At 42.1% G+C, this 19,749-nt stretch overlaps 1 protein-coding gene across 1 annotated transcript; it reads left to right on the forward strand.

Moving 5' to 3' along the window:
- The first annotated feature begins 446 nt into the window (after positions 1-446).
- PRELID3B (PRELI domain containing 3B) lies at positions 447-13,463 on the forward strand. The gene is made up of 6 exons (XM_075011957.1): positions 447-604; positions 1,041-1,209; positions 5,582-5,671; positions 6,797-6,867; positions 8,126-8,228; positions 8,911-13,463. Exons 1-6 carry the CDS (start codon positions 573-575, stop codon positions 9,028-9,030), a joined length of 585 nt encoding a protein of 194 aa, XP_074868058.1. The 5' UTR covers positions 447-572; the 3' UTR covers positions 9,031-13,463.
- Positions 13,464-19,749: the final 6,286 nt, after the last annotated feature.

The following is a 19,749-nucleotide window of genomic DNA, read 5'->3' on the forward strand; positions in this document are numbered from 1 at the left end:
GCAGCCCAGATTTGTATCAGAAGAACATGAGAAAACTGATCAAAACAAAAAAGCTGTCCAGTAGGACTTTAAAGACTAAGTAGATCCTCCATTTCATTGTTTTTCAGCAAGGGGCTGTCTTCTGCAACAATCAACTTCTTCGGCAAATGGCAGACTCCTTCAGGATGTCTGGGTCCTGGAAAATTCCCCTCTACGTAACCTGTAGGTCCAGCTCTGGCTTGAGTGAGCGACGCACCCTTCGGGTACGCTCCTGCTTCGCTTCTGCAAGTGAGTCACAAGACAGCCTGGGGAGGGGAGGGGAGGGGAGCCGAGCCGAGCCGAGCCGGCCTAGCACGTGACCAGCAGCGTGTCCTCCTGACGAGCGGCGCTTCCCTTCTGAGGTCGCGCTGACGCAAGAGCGCAAGATTGGCCACGGCGGTCTTCTCCCATCATCCCGCGGTCCAACGCCCTGCCCCTCAGGGTGCCGGTGCCGGCTTCCGTCCGTGGGGTAGGCGGGGAGCGGCGCTGCGTGAGGTGTAGACGAGCAACCGCAGCACCGCTCGCGCCGGGTCGGGCCCGTCACCGCCCGCACCATGAAGATCTGGACCTCGGAGCATGTCTTTGAGTACGGGCGGGGCGGGGCGGGGCGCAGCGACGCCCGTTAGGCCCAGGCCCGCGTGAGGAGTGGCCCGCCCCCTCGCGGGGGCGGGATGGGCAGAGATCCGACCTGCCGGCGCAGGAGCTCTACAGAGGCCAAGTCCCTGCCCAGCGGGGTCCGGGACGCCGCAGACCTCGGCGAGCGTTTGTCGAAGGACCGGCCGCGGGCGAGGGGCGCGAGGCCGGGAGGGTCTTCGTCAGGGGCCCGTAGCTAACGGGGGCTGCCGGCTGCAGCGACAGGCCCCAGTGGGGAGGTCCCGGCGTGCCTCGCAGGAGGGACACGCCTCGAGCTCCAAAGCCAGCACCCTCAGTCCCCTGTTAATTGGAAACCAAACCTTTTTCAGGGTGTATTGTCAGAAACGTGTGTGATTTATAAATGTGTTAACTTGTTTTTGTTTTGTCAGTCACCCCTGGGAAACGGTTACCACAGCTGCTATGCAGAAATACCCAAATCCCATGAATCCTAGTGTGGTTGGAGTCGATGTACTAGACAGACATGTGGATACCAGTGGAAAGTTGCATAGCCATAGACTGCTCAGTACGGAATGGGGGGTGCCATCTATTGTTAAATCAGTAAGTAAATTATTACACAACTTGAGAGAGAGAGAGAGAGTGCTTTATGTTGTCTCATTTTTATAAATAATCCAAACCGTACATAATTTTCAGTCCAGCTCTAAGGATTAGTTAGAGTCTGGAGGATCGTGTGTGGCACAATTCCTCCAAATTTTTTTGCCTCCTTGTTACACGAGGAGGGAGCAGTAACTTTACCCACCCTCAGGCACAGAAGCTGTTCTTGTGCCTGTTTCTTGGTTTGTGCAGGCAAGTAGGGTAAAGCCCAAAACGACCTCTGTATTTTCTTGCAGCAGCAACTCTTGTATCTTACTGCTTGGCTTTTTGAAAAGCAGCAGCAGTAATCTGGTTAACAGCTGTTCTTTTAAGATGTCCTATTTCTAAAAATGGCAAACTTCTATTGAGTTGACAGGTACACTGACATACTGTACTGTGGTTTGAGCCATTGTAGAATCAATTTAGAAGTATAGTTTCATTATGAAAGGCACAAAGATCATTCTCAATATATTAGCAGGTCTTTCCTCTTGATGATAGTTGCTTTATTAGCTTAATGGAAGAACCATATGCTTTGTTATTTATTACCGACATTAAATAACTGAGGTTTAGCCTGTACTAGGCAGGTAAGTTGACTGTAGCTACGGAACTGCAGTAGCTAGAATTGTCCACCTGCAATTGACTTAGCTGCAATCAGCATACCTGGTCATCCGCACAGAGGGAGATCAACTGGAGAAACCTTCCCATCGACCTCCCTTGTTCCTTTCATGAGGTGTACAAGGGTCAGCTGCTGACTACAGGTAGTTTGATTTTGCGTGTGTCTATCTCTGGAAGATTGACCCTAAACGGGTTGATTTTTCCCCATAATATAACGAGCCCTCATGGAGGCCCCAATCAAGATTGGCTTCCATTGTTGTCAGAAACATTTCCTGCCTTGAATTCAGTCTGACTAGATAAGATAGGTGAGGGGTGAGACACCATCATCACTCCAGCATGTCAGGAACATGCTTCAAGAGGGTCCTCAAAGACACCATCTGTCGCTGCTATGCGGAGAATCTCGGAAACAAGCTGTTTCAAGGGAATGCTTTAGAGGACACCAACCACCGCTTCTTCTATGCTGGCAAAAACTGTTTCACTGACTGGCAGATCATCCACTTGGTCACCTCCAGTGGAGCTATGGACCAGGATGAGAGGTGCAGGAAGTGCAGGTAGCCCAGCAAAATCCTGCCCCATATCCTGTGCAGTTGCCAGGTTCACTCCAGGGTCTGCAAGCTCTACCGTAAAACCATCCAGAATTGGCTCATCCAAGCCCTCCCGCTGACTGTGGACACCGTTACTGTAGACTCTGTCATCCCAGAAACCAACAGCCTGCTGAACCCAGACATCAGCATTGCGAACAAGCACGTGAAGATCATCACTATGATGGACATCACCATTTCCTTCAGGATCTGGACCACAGCCTTCTGTGAAGCAAGAACTAGCAAGACTGAAAAACACCCTGCTGGCAGACACTCGGAGGTCACAGGGATACACGGTGGAGATCCATGGCCTGCTGGTGGGGGCCCTGGACACTTGGGATCCATACAATGATGGAACGCCAGAAGTCTATGGCATCGGTTGATGCTACGCCCATCTCATGCTCTAGCTGATGGTCTCTGATGCCATCACTTTGTCCTGAGACATCTGTACTGAGAACATTACAGGTCCACTACCTGTATCAGGATGAGTAACCTTGCCACATCACACCCACCCCAGAGACACACAGGACCTTTCCCTCCCCTTACTTGGACTATGTAATACAGATTATAGGACAAGCAGGATTTCTGACCAAAAAGTGAGATGGTTAGGACATCACCTGCTTTCTCTACTACAAGCGGCCTCCCCCCACAGGTGTTGGATGGAATTGATGAGGAATGCCAATGAACAACAGAAACTTTTGATGAGGAACGCCGTCAAGGAAAGCTCCCACCATGTTTTCTGACAGACTATGGACTCTGTTTCTAACAAGCATCCCCAGATCACACACAAAGAAGGGATGCACCCAAGGGCTTCAACTGTTTCTTTCCTCATGAGCTCTGAGGGAGGATGTAGATGGGAGATGACGACTTACAACCAATGAGACATGCTGACAGACAAGACCAGTGAAAATTCTGCTTTCTTACCTGACAAACTATAGACGCCGTCATCAAGGAAACACTTGAGGTGCTCCACCTAGGAGGGATGCAACTGGGGGCATCCCCTAGTTCCTCCCCAAGAGGCTTTTCTTTCCTCCTGTGCTGGAGGAGACCATTGCTGAGGGAATTGGAGGACTGAGTGAGACTACCGATGATAGACGAGGCCAGGGAAAGCACCAGCTGTTTTTACTGATGAACTTTAAACTCCATTTTCAGGAGACAGTTGTGGTCACTCACCACAGAAGGACACATGGGGGGAGGGGGGTATCTCAAACACTTATTTTCCTTTCAGGTTTTTTTTTCCATGGGTGCAGGAAGAGACCATTGATGAGGGATGCTGATGACTGACCACAAACAGTGAAGCTAGGACTGAGGATAGCACGCACAGCCTCCTACAGTGGAATAGAGTCCTTAGGGTGGAAACATTGCACCAAACGATTGCTAAGAGATAATGGCAATCTGGACAGTGATGACCCAGATGACCAATGAGGGCAAAGTTCATGGAAGGCGCTGGAGCCACCCCGATGGACTTTACTTTGGGACATAGCCAACCCTGATGCATAACAAGGCATGGTGCGGATGGACTATGACAGCCATTGAGGGATGAGGTCAGGGAAGGCATTGGCTTTTTACCTGGCAGACTATGTTTACCTGTTTGTTTCAGGTAGACCACTGCACCAAAGAGGACACAGGATGGATCCCATTGTGGGGCGCACTCCATCCATGAACTTACGAACTGCTAGAGACCACGACTCTGTTTTATTTTATGGGTGGCATCCCTGAGGATATTTATGGATTGAGTCTTAAATACCCTCCACCTACATCCGGGACAAGGCATACTGGGCTTGGGAAACCATGCCACTTATTTCTTGTCTAGTTACGAGAATAGCATTCGTCTAATATTTTTGTGATGTTACTGTTTCTTTTACATAAAGAACATATTTGTTAGTAAATATAGTTTAGAGCACTGGTTTTCAACCTTTTCACTAGTGCAGACCCCCAGTCACCCTCACCCCAAACTGTTCACAGACTCCCAGTCATCCCCCATCAAAACCAATTCTAGCTGCTATGTACACTTTTTTCAAAGGAAAAAGAAAACCAAAACATAGATTTTGGACAGCGATTAATAACGTTATTGGAAGATTTTTAAAGTAAAAATAATTACTGTGTAATTTATTTAAAATAAATCTACAATCATTTTTTTTCTTTTTAATTTTTTTTCATGGACCCCAGGTTGGAAAACCTTGTAGTATTCCATATTTTATGTATAAATATGTTTTCCAAAATTAAAAAATAAACATTTACTTAAATCACATTGTCGTATAAATTGTTTGTTTAACCCACTTAAAGTAACATAATTGCTATAACTGAAAAGAGTTATAGATTCGTCCTTTCCCCGAATAATCATTCTGTGGCTTTCTTGCAGCATCATGGCTAAGTGTTTTTGTCTTTTTTGTTTTTGTTTTTTTTTTTCCCCATAGGCACATGTGATTTTAAAATTGTCAGAGGGAAAAACAGTAGCTGAAGTGGGATGTTTAGCTTTTTTTAAATACATTTGAAACAAATGGTGTCCTTTTATGGAAACTAAATTAAATTATGCCTGTTCTTTTAAGCAGAAAATAAATACCTACATAGTCATCTGAAGTCTGGTCACGTTTCTTAAACTTTATTCAGTATAGGCTGTGTCTACACTAGCCCCAGACTTCGAAATGGCCATTTCGAAGTTTACTAATGAAGCACTGAAATGCATATTCAGCGCTTCATTAGCATGCGGGCGGCCACGGTGCTTCAAAATTGGCGCGGCTCGTCCTGACGGGGCTCCTTTTCGAAAGGACCCCGCCTACTTTGAAGTCCCCTTATTCCCATCTGCTCACAGGAATAAGGGGACTTCGAAGTAGGCGGCGTCCTTTCGAAAAGGAGCCCCATTGGGACAAGCCGCGTGGTGGCCAGCCGCGTCAATTTCGAAGCACCGCGGCCGCCCGCATGCTAATGAAGCGCTGAATATGCATTTCAGCATTTTATTAGTAAACTTCAAAATGGCCGTTTGCGTGGCCATTTTGAAGTTTGGGGCTAGTGTAGACGTAGCCATAGTAATGTTTATTTTGAAATCTTATAGTATATAGAAACAAAAGGAAAAGAGTAAATAAACCTTTCAGAATAGTTATTTTAGTGTGTTTGCATATATAAACATGAGTGTCTTTTTGTAGCTCATCGGTGCTTGCAGAACAAAGACATATGTTCAGGAACACTCTGTAGTTGACCCTGTGAAGAAAACAATGGAACTTAAGTCAAGTAACGTAAGTATTTTAATTTCTCTTCTCAATTACGCTGAAAAGTCATTAGTTGGCTAACATGTTTAAATTTTCTCCAAATGTTTATACAATTTATCTTGAACTTAGCATGCTTCATATTCTCAGTCTCCCATCACTTATTGTAGCAAAGGAGCTTTTTGCCAGCTTTATAGAACACGTGCACTAGAAATGGCTTAGAGATTAGCAAATAAAAAGCATCGTGCTTTAAAAAATTCTTTGTATAGTATTGCTATTACCTTAACATGTAGCACATCTCTCAGTGCAGTACTGTGTATCATTTGTACACAGATGTTGTTAAAATTCATTTGTGATGAGAGGCTGTGCTGAAAGACTCAAGAAGAAAAACTTTAGCCAAACTGAACTTCAGGATTTTTGGGTGGGGGGTTGGGGTGGAGGGAGAAAGAGGGGGATGTTTATCAGTTCTGATATTTCATGTTTGTGGTTTAATATTAGGGTTTGTTTATTTAGCATGTTTGTAGTCATCTAGCCAAGCAATGGCATCCTCAGTGGTAGGATGCACTTCTTGTACACCACTGGGGAACCTCATCAACATTGTGCTTCATCTGTTTTGTGCTGCAGCTGCACAAAGGACTGTCATGAACACCCCAGTGATACTGATTAGCTACACACAGACCTTGCCTGGTCCAGAACCTGTTCTACAAGGACTGTTTGATGATGGGACAGGTCAAAACCAACAGAATAAATAATTAGAATAACACATTGAAGGATGGTGTTTAAAATCAGATATTTGACTATTTTCTTCTATGGTGTCCCCATGTGGCAAATGGAGCAGTGGGATGTGGCAAGTGCAGCTCAGGTGAGCAGCACACGTGGGATGCCCTTCCCTCTACTCCACGCACGCATCCCACTCAAGCCATGGCACAACGTGCCTCATGGGGCAGCGTAGCCCCAGCTGTGGGGTGGCGCAGCCCTGGCTTCAGTGAGTAATCTCGGGGAAGGGGAGATGAAGGGCTGGGTGGCATGTGGCAATCCATCAAATTTCCTCTGGACACCATTGATTTAAGTTGTTCTGGTTGTATTTATTGCATCATTGTAGTTTGTTTTTTTTTTAAATGTGCTAATGATGATCTAATTCCTGTTATTCCATAGATTTCATTTACAAATCTGGTGTCAGTAGATGAGAGGCTTATTTATAAACCACATCCTCAAGAGCCAGAAAAGTAAGCACATTTATATTTGTCTTCAAAGGGGTTGCACTTTAATGTGTTTTCCTTGGTATGGTTTTTGTGTTTCCGTGTGTGTGTGTGAAAATATAGTGGGGGGACAGGCTTGTTATACAAGTTGTGAAATTTATTTCAGAAGGGTAAAATATATCTTACTGATAGCTGTGGGTTCTCTTCCATGAAGCATGGAGCTGGGCCCACTTCCTGATTTTGCAGCATTGTTACCTGATGCATGGTTTCTTGGTGCCATTTCAGTTTTGGGTCCCTCTATCATAATGATACCCTGCTGCTGGGTGAGCATATGATCCAATCCTTCTCCATCCCACCAATAAACGGATAACATTAAATAACACAGAATTGCAGGAAAATTCAAATAAAAAATTATTTACAAAAATAAAACTATTTTTATGGGTCTGCTGTTTTTATTTTTCTTTCTCTTCCTATCAGCCTGAGTGCACACAGTGCATACCACCCAGTCTGCTTCTTGGTTTCTCTTAGAATAACTAAATTACTGATTTTATAGGTGTAGACATGTTAGTCTGCAGCTTCACAAAAAACAAGTGGTCTAGTAACACCTTAAAGACTAACAAATTTATTAGGTAATGAGCTTTAAGTGGGTTTTACCCACAAAAGCTCATTATCTAATAAATGTATTAGTCTTTCAGATGTTACAGGACTGCTTTGTGGGTTTTTTATGTATTTTTTTTTTTTAATATTAATTGTAGATCAGATTAGTTGCTCTTTTTTGAAAGAGTTGTGTTTATCATTTTGTAGCTATTAGTGTTCCTCAATCAGGATAGTTGCTGCTACTTAGTGTTTCTCTATGAGCATATGTCCTAGCAACATTGTAAGGGAGAGAGAAATAACTTTATTCCTTGAAAGTAATCCCTCTGTAGATACATGTGAACTCCTTTCTTTTACCCTTTACTATGGGGATTTAAGACTCAAGAAGAAATCGGGGGCATTTATGTGTGTGTGGGAACTACTGTATCTTGTTTCTGGAATGCTGGAACAGAGACTCATGCATGCCCTCCCTGAAAGCAGTGCAGCCACGTTCCAAGCAATAAGCCATTCGGGGAGTGCATAAGTGCTTTTTTGTTCCAACAGTGCAGAAGAAAGATATGGAAAAAGTTTCCCCAAGTGGATTTGGGGAAACAGTATTTGGAGAGGGTTAAAAAAAGCTATTTTTATAATTAAGATATCTGCTTGTTTTTTATAATGTAAAAAAATAAAGTGAACTTACTTTTTGCCTCAGAACCATTTTGACTCAAGAAGCAATAATCTCTGTGAAAGGTGTCAGTGTCAGCAGTTATCTAGAAGGGTTAATGGAAAACACTATTTCTTCCAATGCGAATAAAGTGAGTATGATTGCAGCATATCTTATTTGTGATTCCTGGCTTGAGATTTGTGGGCTTAAAAAAAAAAAAAAACTATTTCCATTTGATAGAAATGTGTGCATGCCATGCACATCCCATTATCCTGACACCTTGCTTTATGTTACAATAAGAGAAAGCCGTATACCAAATATGGTAGTCCTAGCTGTTACCATTTAGGACATCTTGAACAAACGGACTCACACAGATGAACAGACACATGTTTCTAAAATACATATAGAAATTGTGTGTTAAGCACTGTCACATTGCACAATGTTTAACTTGTATACATTTTGACAGACCTAATTATATCAATACTTGTTGCTGCTTGTCAAAGATAACAGTAGAAATGCTTTTGATTTCAGTCTAGAGTATAAATAGGAAAATGTTTTACATCCACTAAGCTCAAATTATATATAACTGTGGTCTTTCATAACTTGGCCCTATGAAGGTTTTAAAGGGATGTCTAGGGCTTGGGAGAAAGATCTTCCAGTTTGCATGAATAGTAGAGGTGTATCTGCGCTCACTCTTGCCTCCCTCGTTTCAACTATTTTGTTCTAGCTAGTCTTCAAGAAAATGTGATGCCTTGGCTATTTACTGGCAGATGTTTTTTCTTTTTCCATGAATATATGAATAAGGATTTGTTCGTTGGGTTTTATAATTTCAGGGTCGTGAAGCATTGGAATGGGTAATCAGTAAACTGAATGCTGAAATTGAGGAGTTCACAGCTTCAGCAAGAGGAAGCATGAGGACATCTATGGCAGCAGCAGCATTTATAGAGAAATAATAGTGAATACAATTATATATATTAATTAGATCTAAGCATTTGAAATAAGCAAACTAAAGCTTCTCTCCAAGTTGAAATTATTTATTCTTATATTTGTTATTTAAAGACATATTTGTATATTAATTAGGTTTTAAATTAAAACTTGGAGAGAAGCTACCGATCCTTGTGACTGACTGTTGGTGTGCTGGGGCTTCACTAATATGTTAGTGCCATTGGACTGAACATTGTTAGGAAGATATTACATTTGAAACCATTCAAAGCTAGTTCCTGTATATAGAGAAACACTTTATAGTATAACAGTGTTTGTTAAGTAAGTTTGCAGGTGTTGTGGGAGGTTGACATGTTAGTGAATCCTACTTGGGTAGAATTTAGTGCTTTGATTAATGGACTCTACCTCCTTTTAGGACCAAGCCCAAAATTAAGCTAAATGGCTTGTTGTTTGGCTTGGGCAAATTAATGATATAACTTGAAGTCTGAAGTATAAATGAATGTTTGTACAAGAATACTTGTTTTGTTAAACTGCTGTTAAAGTTGTTGGATTGAGCTAAAATGGTATTTTTAAAGTTGTCTGTAGCCATCTAACCGCGTCTTAAAACTCACAATAAAAGTTACTGCATAGTTTTGGAAAGTGTACTTATCTGATGAGGCCCAATTTCTGTGATTTAAATATGAAGTTGGATGTTACATGTCAAAAACTAAGGGAGTAATTTAGCTGTAGATACTTACTTTTTTATCCCACCATCACAGAAGTAAAACTCTGTTTAGAAGGGTGCTGTAACCACATGTGCATTTTAACATGTAATTTTATAAGCCATTAAAGTTCATAGAAAAGTAAAATTATGTTTTGAAATTCAGAAGTTCCTCTAACTTCAAAAAATTTTTAACTGTAGAAAAGACTATTTCCTCATTTTTTTTCAGGAGTTTACATTGTTAAACATGTTTAAAATGTTGCCTAATCATGCTTAAAAATACTCATGATAAATATCACATTGTTCCTTAATTTAAACAAAGTATTTTGCATTTAAATGTCTGTGTAATGCTTTGTGTGCCTCCTTTATATCATTGAAATAATTGTTTGCTTGCAGGCAAGTCTTTTAAATGAAAGGCAGGAAGGAGCATTTAGAAGAGGATTTAATAATCTTGTTTCTTGGTACTGGTCAGATTCTTGATACTGTTTCATTCTTGACTTCCCACAGCTTATTGCTGAGGGTCTAACTATACTGATGTTGAATATCATATTATGTTTCAGATTGGTGCATTTGGAATAAGTGAGGTCTTCTCATAAGACACCCTTCATTGTTGGGAATGGGGTAGGGAGAATTGCAAAATGTAGCATTAAAGAACTGCACTGATGCTTAATTGGTCAGAAATCCTGACCTCTGGTACCATAGGGATTCATTTGGCATTTTAGACCTAATCCTAATTATATGTTGTCTTGTTCCATTTTTCAGAACAGGGCACATCACCTGTTTAGTACTTTGTAACATTTTTTCTGTGATACTAAATTGCATATTGATTATTGTGTGTTACAGGGACACAGAGCTTGAAAGCTAGATCTTTTCTTAGTTAACAGTGCTCAGTATAGTGGGAACAAAAACTTCAATATGTTTTTTTATAGAAGAGAATGGCATGTGTGTGTATATAAAATACAACAAAACCATTTACCTATTTAAAATTTAATATTTTTCTACCTAAAAGCTAAGTTTTTAATATTGATGCTTTGTTAGGTTTGTAAAAGCAATTGAAATTCACAAGGGTTTGTGGCCTTTTTACACTTTGGGGATTAATACAACTGAAATTATATTTCAACTACAGATTAGTAAAGTTGCTACTTGATAGAATGTAAGTCGTACTATATCTTGATCAAATTAGTGATTAGGAACTTTCTAAACATGTACCTTTATTCTTAAACCTAGCTCGATTCTGCGCATTCTAAACTCAGCTTAAATTTTCCTCATTTTAATGTGCTGAGGACCAGCAAACTTGAACTGGCAATATTTAGTTGGCGTTTATAGGATTTTTTTTTTTTTTTAATATTCAAGCTTTTGTGCTTTTCCAAAGCAAGATAGTGCTTTTGTGTGTGAATTTATTTTAAATGAAATTGTGGCTGAGTATTGGATAGTCTGTGAGAAGTCAGTCAGGTCATGGGCTCTTGTATGACCTTAAGGGTTGGTCTGTACTAGGCAGGCAAGTCTGTTGCAAATTCACTATTATAGCTACAGCAACCATGTAGCTAGAATAGACTTAGCTGCAATTGACTTTCTTGGCCGTCCTCAGAGAGGGAGATCAACAGAAAAGTTTCTCCTATCAGCCTCCCTTTCCCGCGATAGCCAGGTTGACTGTCGACCCCATATGGTTCAATTCTGCACTTCTCTAGCAGATGTGCAAAACTGAACTCAAGAAGATCGAGCCTGATCCGGTCAATTTTCCCAGTAATATGGACAAGCCCTTAGAGTAGGACAGTCAGTTTGAAGGCTGCTGATTTTTCTTCCCTCTTCTGAAGTGGAGGGGAAGATAATCTTTTTAATTTACTTATTATATAGCATATCCCCAAATTTACAGAGCCACTAATAAGTTAAACATAAACATTTCCTCAAATCTTTCTGTGCTGCCTAGTATTTTTTTTGTAAGACCAACAAACATTAACCTGAAGGCCAGTTCAAAGACCATTGGAGTCATTGAAAAAACTTCCATTAAAGTGCGTGTTCCTTTGGAATAACTGCTTACCTTTCTTGGGATTAACATACAGCCCTGAAAGCTATAGGGGCAGTGCAGCTCTTTTTGCTCTGAGTTTGTGACCGCCAACAAGAACTCTTTTGCAGAAATTTCCCAAAGCTCTGTGACACTGCGAGTAACCATATTAACCTGTTTGTTTGTTTTTTAATACCTGCTGGCTTTCTCACTGTCACTGAGACATTAAACCCTTGGGTTATAGAAAGCTGGCTGGTACCCAGTTTCATAGTTCGTAAACAATCTAGGAATGTAGTTTTTAAAAGATGTTTTAACTAGTAGGCTGACCAAACTGTTAGAAATATGTTTTAGGTGAAACCATTTTTAATTGCTTTGGAAGGTTTGCTCCTTCATGTGGTGAGGCCATTCATAGGGAAAGAGAATTTTTGTAGACTTCAGTCATTTTCAGTTGTTTGCTCTTGATCCACTTGTCCCAGTTACGTCCCACAATGAGGCTGTTTTTGTGCCACACCAACTATCCTACATAGTTTCCCCAGCTAGTGGATGATTCTCTTTGCCTAGAAGAAGGAAGACTTGGTTGGTGCAGGGTCTTCAGTGTGCCACATCTCTGAATCCTCCTAATACAGAGAGTAGCCAGACCACCACACATCTGCCTGGCCCACAGCTATTTTAATAGCTTCTTGGGGGTGTCAGCAGATGTTTCTAATTTCCAGTCACCCTGACCCTGGTTAATGCTGGATACTGCAACTGGCACACAACTGACTTTAGGCATAGAAGTAACAGAGAGGTAGCTGTGTTAGTCTGACATGCAGTACACAGGCTGAGTAGAGCTTACTGTGGGCATATTGGTGAGGATCTGGTCGCCAGAATTTTAAAATTCCTAATCTGAACCAGGAGATCAGGTATCTTTAATAACAAGCCACGTGCTAGCTGTTTTAAAGCAGATTGTTCTTGATTTCAGTGGGAATGCTGTTTAAAAGTTGCATTTTGGACTCAGTAAATTTTTAATGTGGGAGTTGACAGATCCTAAAAATGTTGTGGTTCAGTTTATCATCTAGATAGTTATGAGTAGAAGAAAAGCGATTTGGGGCCTGTCTGCACTCTTACTAGAGAATAATTGGATAGCAATATTGTGTTTGTAGAATTAACAAAAACTGAGTCACTCATAGCCTGAGACAACTGTATGCTTGCTGTAGGACTACTTTTATAGAAAGGACCTCAGAAAAGCCAGCCAGAAAGAAATTAAGATAAACTTGCTGTTAATCTTCTCCATTGTTTGCTCACTTGCAAGTTCATCACTGAACATAACTCGTTGCCACTTGTCTTGGTTATTTTGGATGCAGCGCTGTCAGATTTTTCCTGTTCTTTCCTTAGCATACATATACCCAGTAACGCATCAAAAGACCAATACTTTGGATTGCTCTCCACTAGTGTTCTAGTAGATTCTTTGTTGTCAGCAAAGTCCAGTACTGCTACTATGTTACTTATTTGAAATTTACATTTTAAATTAAATTTGGAAATAGATATATTGGCCAGTTTAATCTCAGGACCTGCTGAAATTTACTATCTAGGTTGTTACCCCTGCAGCTGCTGTTTCCAACAGAATTTGTAATCTGTTCAATTAGTTTGTCTTAAGAATGCTGGTGATAGCTAATCAAGGACTTTGCCTTTTGAAATCATGCTGTGCTGTATGGCTGAAGGCTGCAATGTGTTCAAAAAATGAATAAAAGAACAAAATGGTATTTTTCTTTGGGTTCAGTGAGAGTTAATCTACTGGTGTTTGGGTCTGGGCTTTCTGTATGTTTTAGTAAACAGTTTTATTATGGGTGATGTTTACTGTTCTCCCACTGCATCATTTACATAGGCTTTGGCATGTCTAATGCAGCATTCCAGAACTGGAGTTACCCCAAAATCTGTGTGGGAGCAATCTGCATAAGGCTGGATCTAACAAGCCCTCAACCCCAGTTGCACCTTCCATACTCTTCTGTCTTGAGCCATCATTATGCCTTTTTTTTTTTTTTTTTTGACATGAAGCAGCTGTGGACAGTTGTCTGACCACCCACCCATTTGGGGCTTAAAATGGTTCAAAAAACTTTGCATTTGTCCTCCACCCTGGGGTACAATTCATCAATAAAACCTTAATCACAATGAAAATATTGCTATTCTGTTAATTACAGTACACACTAATTCACTATATGAACAGCTAAAAGTAAAGTTATATGGCCTATAAAACTAACACCATGAAAATGATTGACCTCACTGTCGGAAGAAGTCAGTTGTATTTCAGTACAAATATTAAAACTGTATAGGTAATTATTTAATAGACATTATGGAAATGAAATACTTGCAAAACTAATTCCTAGTTTACATGGGAAATACTCCTTGGCTGTGTCTACACTCGCCAAAAATTTTGAAATAGCCATGCAAATGGCCATTTCGAAGTTTACTAATGAAGCGCTGAAATACATATTCAGCAGCTCATTAGCATGCGGGCGGCTGCGGCACTTCGAAATTGACATGACTTGTCCAGACAGGGCTCCTTTTCAAAAGGACCCCGGCTACTTAGAAATCCCCTTATTCTTATGAGCAGATGGGAATAAGGGGTCTTCGAAGTAGCCGGGGTCCTTTAAAAAAGGAGCCCTGTCTGCACAAGCCGCACTAATTTCGAAGTGCTGCAGCCGCCTGCATACTAATGAGGCGCTGAATATGTATTTCGGCGCTTCATTCGTTAACTTTCAAATGGCTCTTTGCATGGCCCTTTTGAAGTTTTTGGCTAGTGTAGACATAGCCCTTGTCAATAACAGGTAGTATCTGCATCAATTCAGCTGTATGCAGTTCAACTGCAAGTGTAGACCAGAACAAGTTGTGCTCAGGCTATTTTGCAATGTCTGCTCTTAGAACATTTCAACCACTGTTTCCCAAAACAGTGTGAAATAACTTGTACTGTCTAGGTCTGCCATTAAACTGTATATAGCTCAGTATTCTTGAGAACAGTCTTAATTACAATAAGCCTGAGTTTAAATACCTAGTAACTGAAAACTACTAAACACTGATGGGTATCACATTCAGAGGAAAGATCAACCTGTTGCCAAAGTCTGGAACCAGATTTATGGCATTTGAAGTGTGTGCGAAGAGATGTCCTGAGGAAGCAATATGTAAATACATAATGCTGCACAGGGAAATGGTTATCTTGGGAAAGATTAGTAGCCCATCAGAATTTTTCCTTTATTATGCCGTCAATTAGAGAATATAAACTCAATTATGAGTATAGTAAATAATTTTCCTGCAAACAGTGGGTCAAATCCTTTTACTGAAGTAAATGGGAGCAGGATTAGCCTACTGCGAACTTTGAAGAAGTGCTTTAGCTTTCTGGATTTCAAATATAGAGCAAGAAAAAAAAAGGTTACTCACCTTTCATAACTCTTGCTCTGTGAGATGTGTAGCTCCTACTTAATTCCAATTAGGTTTGCTTGGCTGTCAGAAAGTTTTACCTTTGACTACTCATCAGGTCAGCTGTGAAACCCCCAGGGGTGGCACTGTTGCAGCGCACTATATGTGACTGCCAACCCAAATGCCTCTCAGTTCCTTCTTGCCTGCTGCTCTGACGGAGGGGAAGGAGAGGTGGTAGGGAATAGATACGAGCAACACATCTCAAAGAACAGCAGCTATGAAATGTGAATAACCATTTTTTCTTTGACTGCTTACTCATATCAAATCCAGTTAGGTGATTCACAAGCCTTATGCAGAAGGAGAGGTCAAGGTCAATGAGCCACTGACAGTACGGGGTTGCCAAATGCAGCATGTTGTCTAGATTGTCGCACAACAGCATAGTGCAACATGAAGGTACGCACGGAGGACCACGTTGCAGCTCTGCAGATATATGTGAGCCAGGAAAGTAGCCAAGGAGGCCTGTGATCATGTGGAATGAACCATGAGAGATGGCAAGGGAACCTTGGCTAAGTCATAGCATATCCAGATACATGCTGTAATCCAGGAGGAAGTAGGCTATAACAATATCAGCAGCTACTTCATGCAATCTGCCATGGCCATGAACAACTGAGGATTCTTTAAAGGGTTTGGTACAGTCAATGCAGAAGGTGAGCACCCTTTGGATATCAAGGGAGTGTAGTTTTTGCTCCTCCAGGCTTTTGTGGGGCTTAGTGTAAAAAAACAGGAAGAATATATCCTGGATTGTATGGAAGCTGATGACTACTTTTTGAAGAAAGGCCAGTGAGGTCAAAATTTAACCTAGTCTTTATGATAAACAGTATATGGTGGCTCTGACATCAGGGCACAGAGCTCATGATGACTACTGGAAAGGCCACTTTCCACAAAAGGTCTAGAAGAGTGCATGTGGCCAAAGGTACAAAAGGAGATTCACAGAATCATAGGGCTGGAAGGGACCTCAGGAGGTCATCTAGTCCAGCCCCCTGCTTCAAGCAGGATCAACCCCTACTAAGTCATCCGAGGCAGGACCTTATCCATCCAGGACTTAAAAACCTCAAGGGATGGAGAATCCATCACCTCTTTAGGCAACGCATTCCAATGCTTCACCACCCGCCTGGTGAAAAAGTTTGTCCTAATATCTAACCTACACCTTTCCCGCTTCAACTTCTGACCATTACTCCTTGTTCTGCCATCTGACACCACTGAGAACAATTTCTCACCCGCCTCTTTAGAGCTCCCCTTCAGGAAGTTGAAGGCTGCTATTAAATCACCTCTAAGTCTTCTCTTCTGTAAACTAAACAAGCCCAAATCCTTCAGCCTATCCTCATAGATTCCATAAGAACAGCAAAGACAAGTTGAGCTCCCACATAGGAACAGGGGAGAGCACTGGACCAGTGGGTAGAGGCTGTCTATGCTCTTAAAGAAGTGCCCAACCAGGGGGCTCATGAAGACTGAGTGACCTGCTTCTCCCAGAGGGAAAGCCGATACGGTCGGTAGGTGCACCTTTAGTGGTGAAATTGGCAAATCCTGTTGCTTAAGAGGTGAAAGGTATGTGAGCAGCTGGAGAACAGAGCTGGATAGGGGGACCAGGCTGTGCTGAGTATCCACAAGAAAAACACTTCTATTTAGTTAGGACATAAGTCTAGTAGAGAGCTTCCTGTTACTGAGAGGGAAATGTCGAACCTGCTCTGTGCATGCTTGCATGATGAGGATCAGCCATGCAACCTCCATGCTGTCAGATGGAAGGAACAAAGGTCCAGGTGGTGGAGGCAATCATGGTCTTGTGTGATAAGGTCCAGGAGGAGTAGTGGAATGGACACTTGCACCAACAGCGCCAGCAGGGTGGGATACTGGTGTTGACAGGCCCAGATTGGGACTACCAAAATAATTTTTGCCTTTCCCCTGCATGGCTTATGGAGCATCTTGTTGGACTAGCAGTAACAGTGGGAATGTGCAGATCAGTCTGCCATGGGATTAAGAACACATCTGCTAAGGACGCCAGCAAAAGCAGAAGAACAGGAAGTTCCGGTTGTCCTGGGTAGAGAAGAGGTCTAACTGGTGAAACCCCTAGTTCTGGAAAATAGTATAGATAATATCCAGTGGGCTTGACCATTTGCAGGTAACGAAATGCTGGCTGAGGCAGTCTGCCAGCTGGTTCTGGACTCCTTGGCAGTATGAGGCCGCCAGGTGAATAGGGTGGACTATGCAAAACTCCCACAATCAAAAGGCGTCTAGACAGAGCAGGTATGATCAGGTTCTGCCCTGTTTGTTGATATAATGCATGATGGTTTTATTTTCTTTCACCACTGCCCTATACCACACCGGAAGATAGAGCAGAAACATGAGATACGTGAGATTGACTGCCTGGAGTTTGTGAACATTGATATGGAGAGACACCTCCTCTGTCTACATCACCTGAGTGGTGAGATCTCTGAGGTGAGCCCCTCACCCCAGGATGGATGTGTCTGTGATTAGGGACACTGAACTGTAGAGCATGAAATGGAACTCTGAACTGAAATGGAACTGGGTCCAGCCACCGTTGTAGTGTGTGGGTCACCTAGTGACATCCTATCACCGACCCAGACAATACATGGATGCAAGGCAAGACTGTCGAGGCTGAAGACAAAGCTGGCAAATGGCAGCTCGCATGTACATCTCCTATGTGCACCAGGAGCTTGAGGCACATCCTGTTTGTAATCATGGGGAGGTCAGCAAGTGATTGCAACACCTGAGTCAATACAGCGAAGGGTTGCTTTTCCAAAAACACCAAACCTCGGTGGCATCCAGAACTGCCCCAGTGAACTCAATCCTTTGCATGGTTGTGAGTGGTGACTTCCTGGTGTTGAGCAGGATGCTCAGACTTGCAAGAGTTAGCCCCAGTAAAGTTCACATGAACTTCTAGCTCCTGGTAGGAATAGTGCTATAGGAGCCATCCATCCAGATCAGGGAAACCTGGACTCCATGACACTGAAAGAAGGCTGCCACTGCTGCCATACATGTTTATAAACACTCAGAGCACTGTAGCGAGTCCAAATGGAAGGGTTGTAAGCTGGGACTAAGTCTGCCCCCACCAGAAAAATGGAGATGCCTTCCGTGGAAGTAGGTGTCTTTTCAATTGAGGGCAGCGTGCCAGTTCCCTGGATCCAAGGAAGGAATGATAGGAGCTCAGGGGAACCATATGAAACTTGTAGTTGGAGACAATCTTGTTAAGTACCCTGAGTTCCAGAATTCACCTGAGGCCTCCCTTTGCTTTTGGGATAAGGAAGTTGTGAGAGTTAAAAAAAAAAAAAAAAAAAAAAAATCAACCCTGCTTCTAAATTCCTGAGGAGCCTCTTCCACCATCCCAAGGTCTACGAATGTTTGTCCTCTCTGACGTAGAAGCTGCTCATGAAAAGGGTCTTTGGAGAAGGGCAGAAGGGAGGAAAACAGGATAGAATTTCATTTTTTGGCATGCCCCAGGTTCTTAGAGGGATGTGGCAAGAAGGGAAAAAAACTCTTCTTCTCCTACACTACAGCTATTCACAAACAGTAGGGACACAGGGTTCTTGCAGAGCAAAAGAGCCACAATTATAACAACTATCACTGGCGGGAAGAAGCTACTGAGGGGTCATCAGGTCAGCAGGGTCATTATATAGTTTTCTCCAGAGGGCTCCACAGCCAACCAATGGTAATTGCTAGGGTAAAGCATGCAAATAGTATATGCACACCTAATTGGAACTGATATGAGCAAGCACTCAAAGAAGAATTTGTTTTATTTTATAGCCATGATCTTGCAAACAGTTTTACTGGGACAAGTCCTTGTTGGTTTGTTCTATGCAGGTGTAGGTCTCTCCCATGGATCAGAATCGGGGCCTATGTTTGTAAAGTAACATACAGGGCTACATATACCATTAATAATATTTGTAAAGTTCCAGTAGAAGGGGAGACATCTGATTAAATGACAGCCATGGGAAATTTTTGGCTCGCATTTTTGTCTTATTTTAAAATTTATTTAAAATAAAATATGAGTTAATGTAAAGACTGTGCAACCTTTGCCACTGCCTTGTCAGCTGGCAGGTTCACTTCAAGCTGAGTCACTGCATGTTGGCTGCTTCTCCTCTTGCTGTGTTTTGAGCAGAAATTGTTCTTTCAAACAAGCCAACAGCATTTAGGAAAATAAAGGAAGCAGTATTTCATTGCCGGGGAATTGCACAGTAAAAGTTTCAGCTGGGGCGGGGGGTGTGAATTTTATTTGTGGCTAGACTGGGGTTTTGTGGAAAGTGAGGTGGGGAAAATTCAGGTTTGTGTGGTAGCTTCTTTTCTGTGGAGCAAGTTTATGAGCTTGTTGCTGCTGTTTGTGTCTTAATTCAACTGCATTTATAAGCACTTGTCAAAGGTGTCTAGACTGTAAGATTGATGTTCTTTGCTTTGAAATTGAGATAAATGGGTAGCCTGCTTCTGACTGAATTTTTAAAACTCTTTTCCTCTTAGAAAGCAGTTATATGCCAAGACAGTAAGAAAAGCAAAGTATACAAGCAATATCATGGCTTGAGGTGAAGAGCCCAGTTTACAGCAACTTGAGGGGCATGGGAGGGTCCTAAA

This window comes from Carettochelys insculpta, chromosome 17, assembly GCF_033958435.1.
Source record: "Carettochelys insculpta isolate YL-2023 chromosome 17, ASM3395843v1, whole genome shotgun sequence".
Classification (NCBI taxonomy): Eukaryota; Metazoa; Chordata; order Testudines; family Carettochelyidae; genus Carettochelys; species Carettochelys insculpta.

Coding starts and splice junctions, on each gene's coding strand:
- PRELID3B (XM_075011957.1), top strand. CDS start 573: ATGAAGATCTGGACCTCGGAGCATGTCTTTGA. Junction 605..1,040: donor ACCTCGGAGCATGTCTTTGA/GTACGGGCGGGG, acceptor TTGTTTTGTCAG/TCACCCCTGGGAAACGGTTA. Junction 6,868..8,125: donor CATCCTCAAGAGCCAGAAAA/GTAAGCACATTT, acceptor TTTTTGCCTCAG/AACCATTTTGACTCAAGAAG.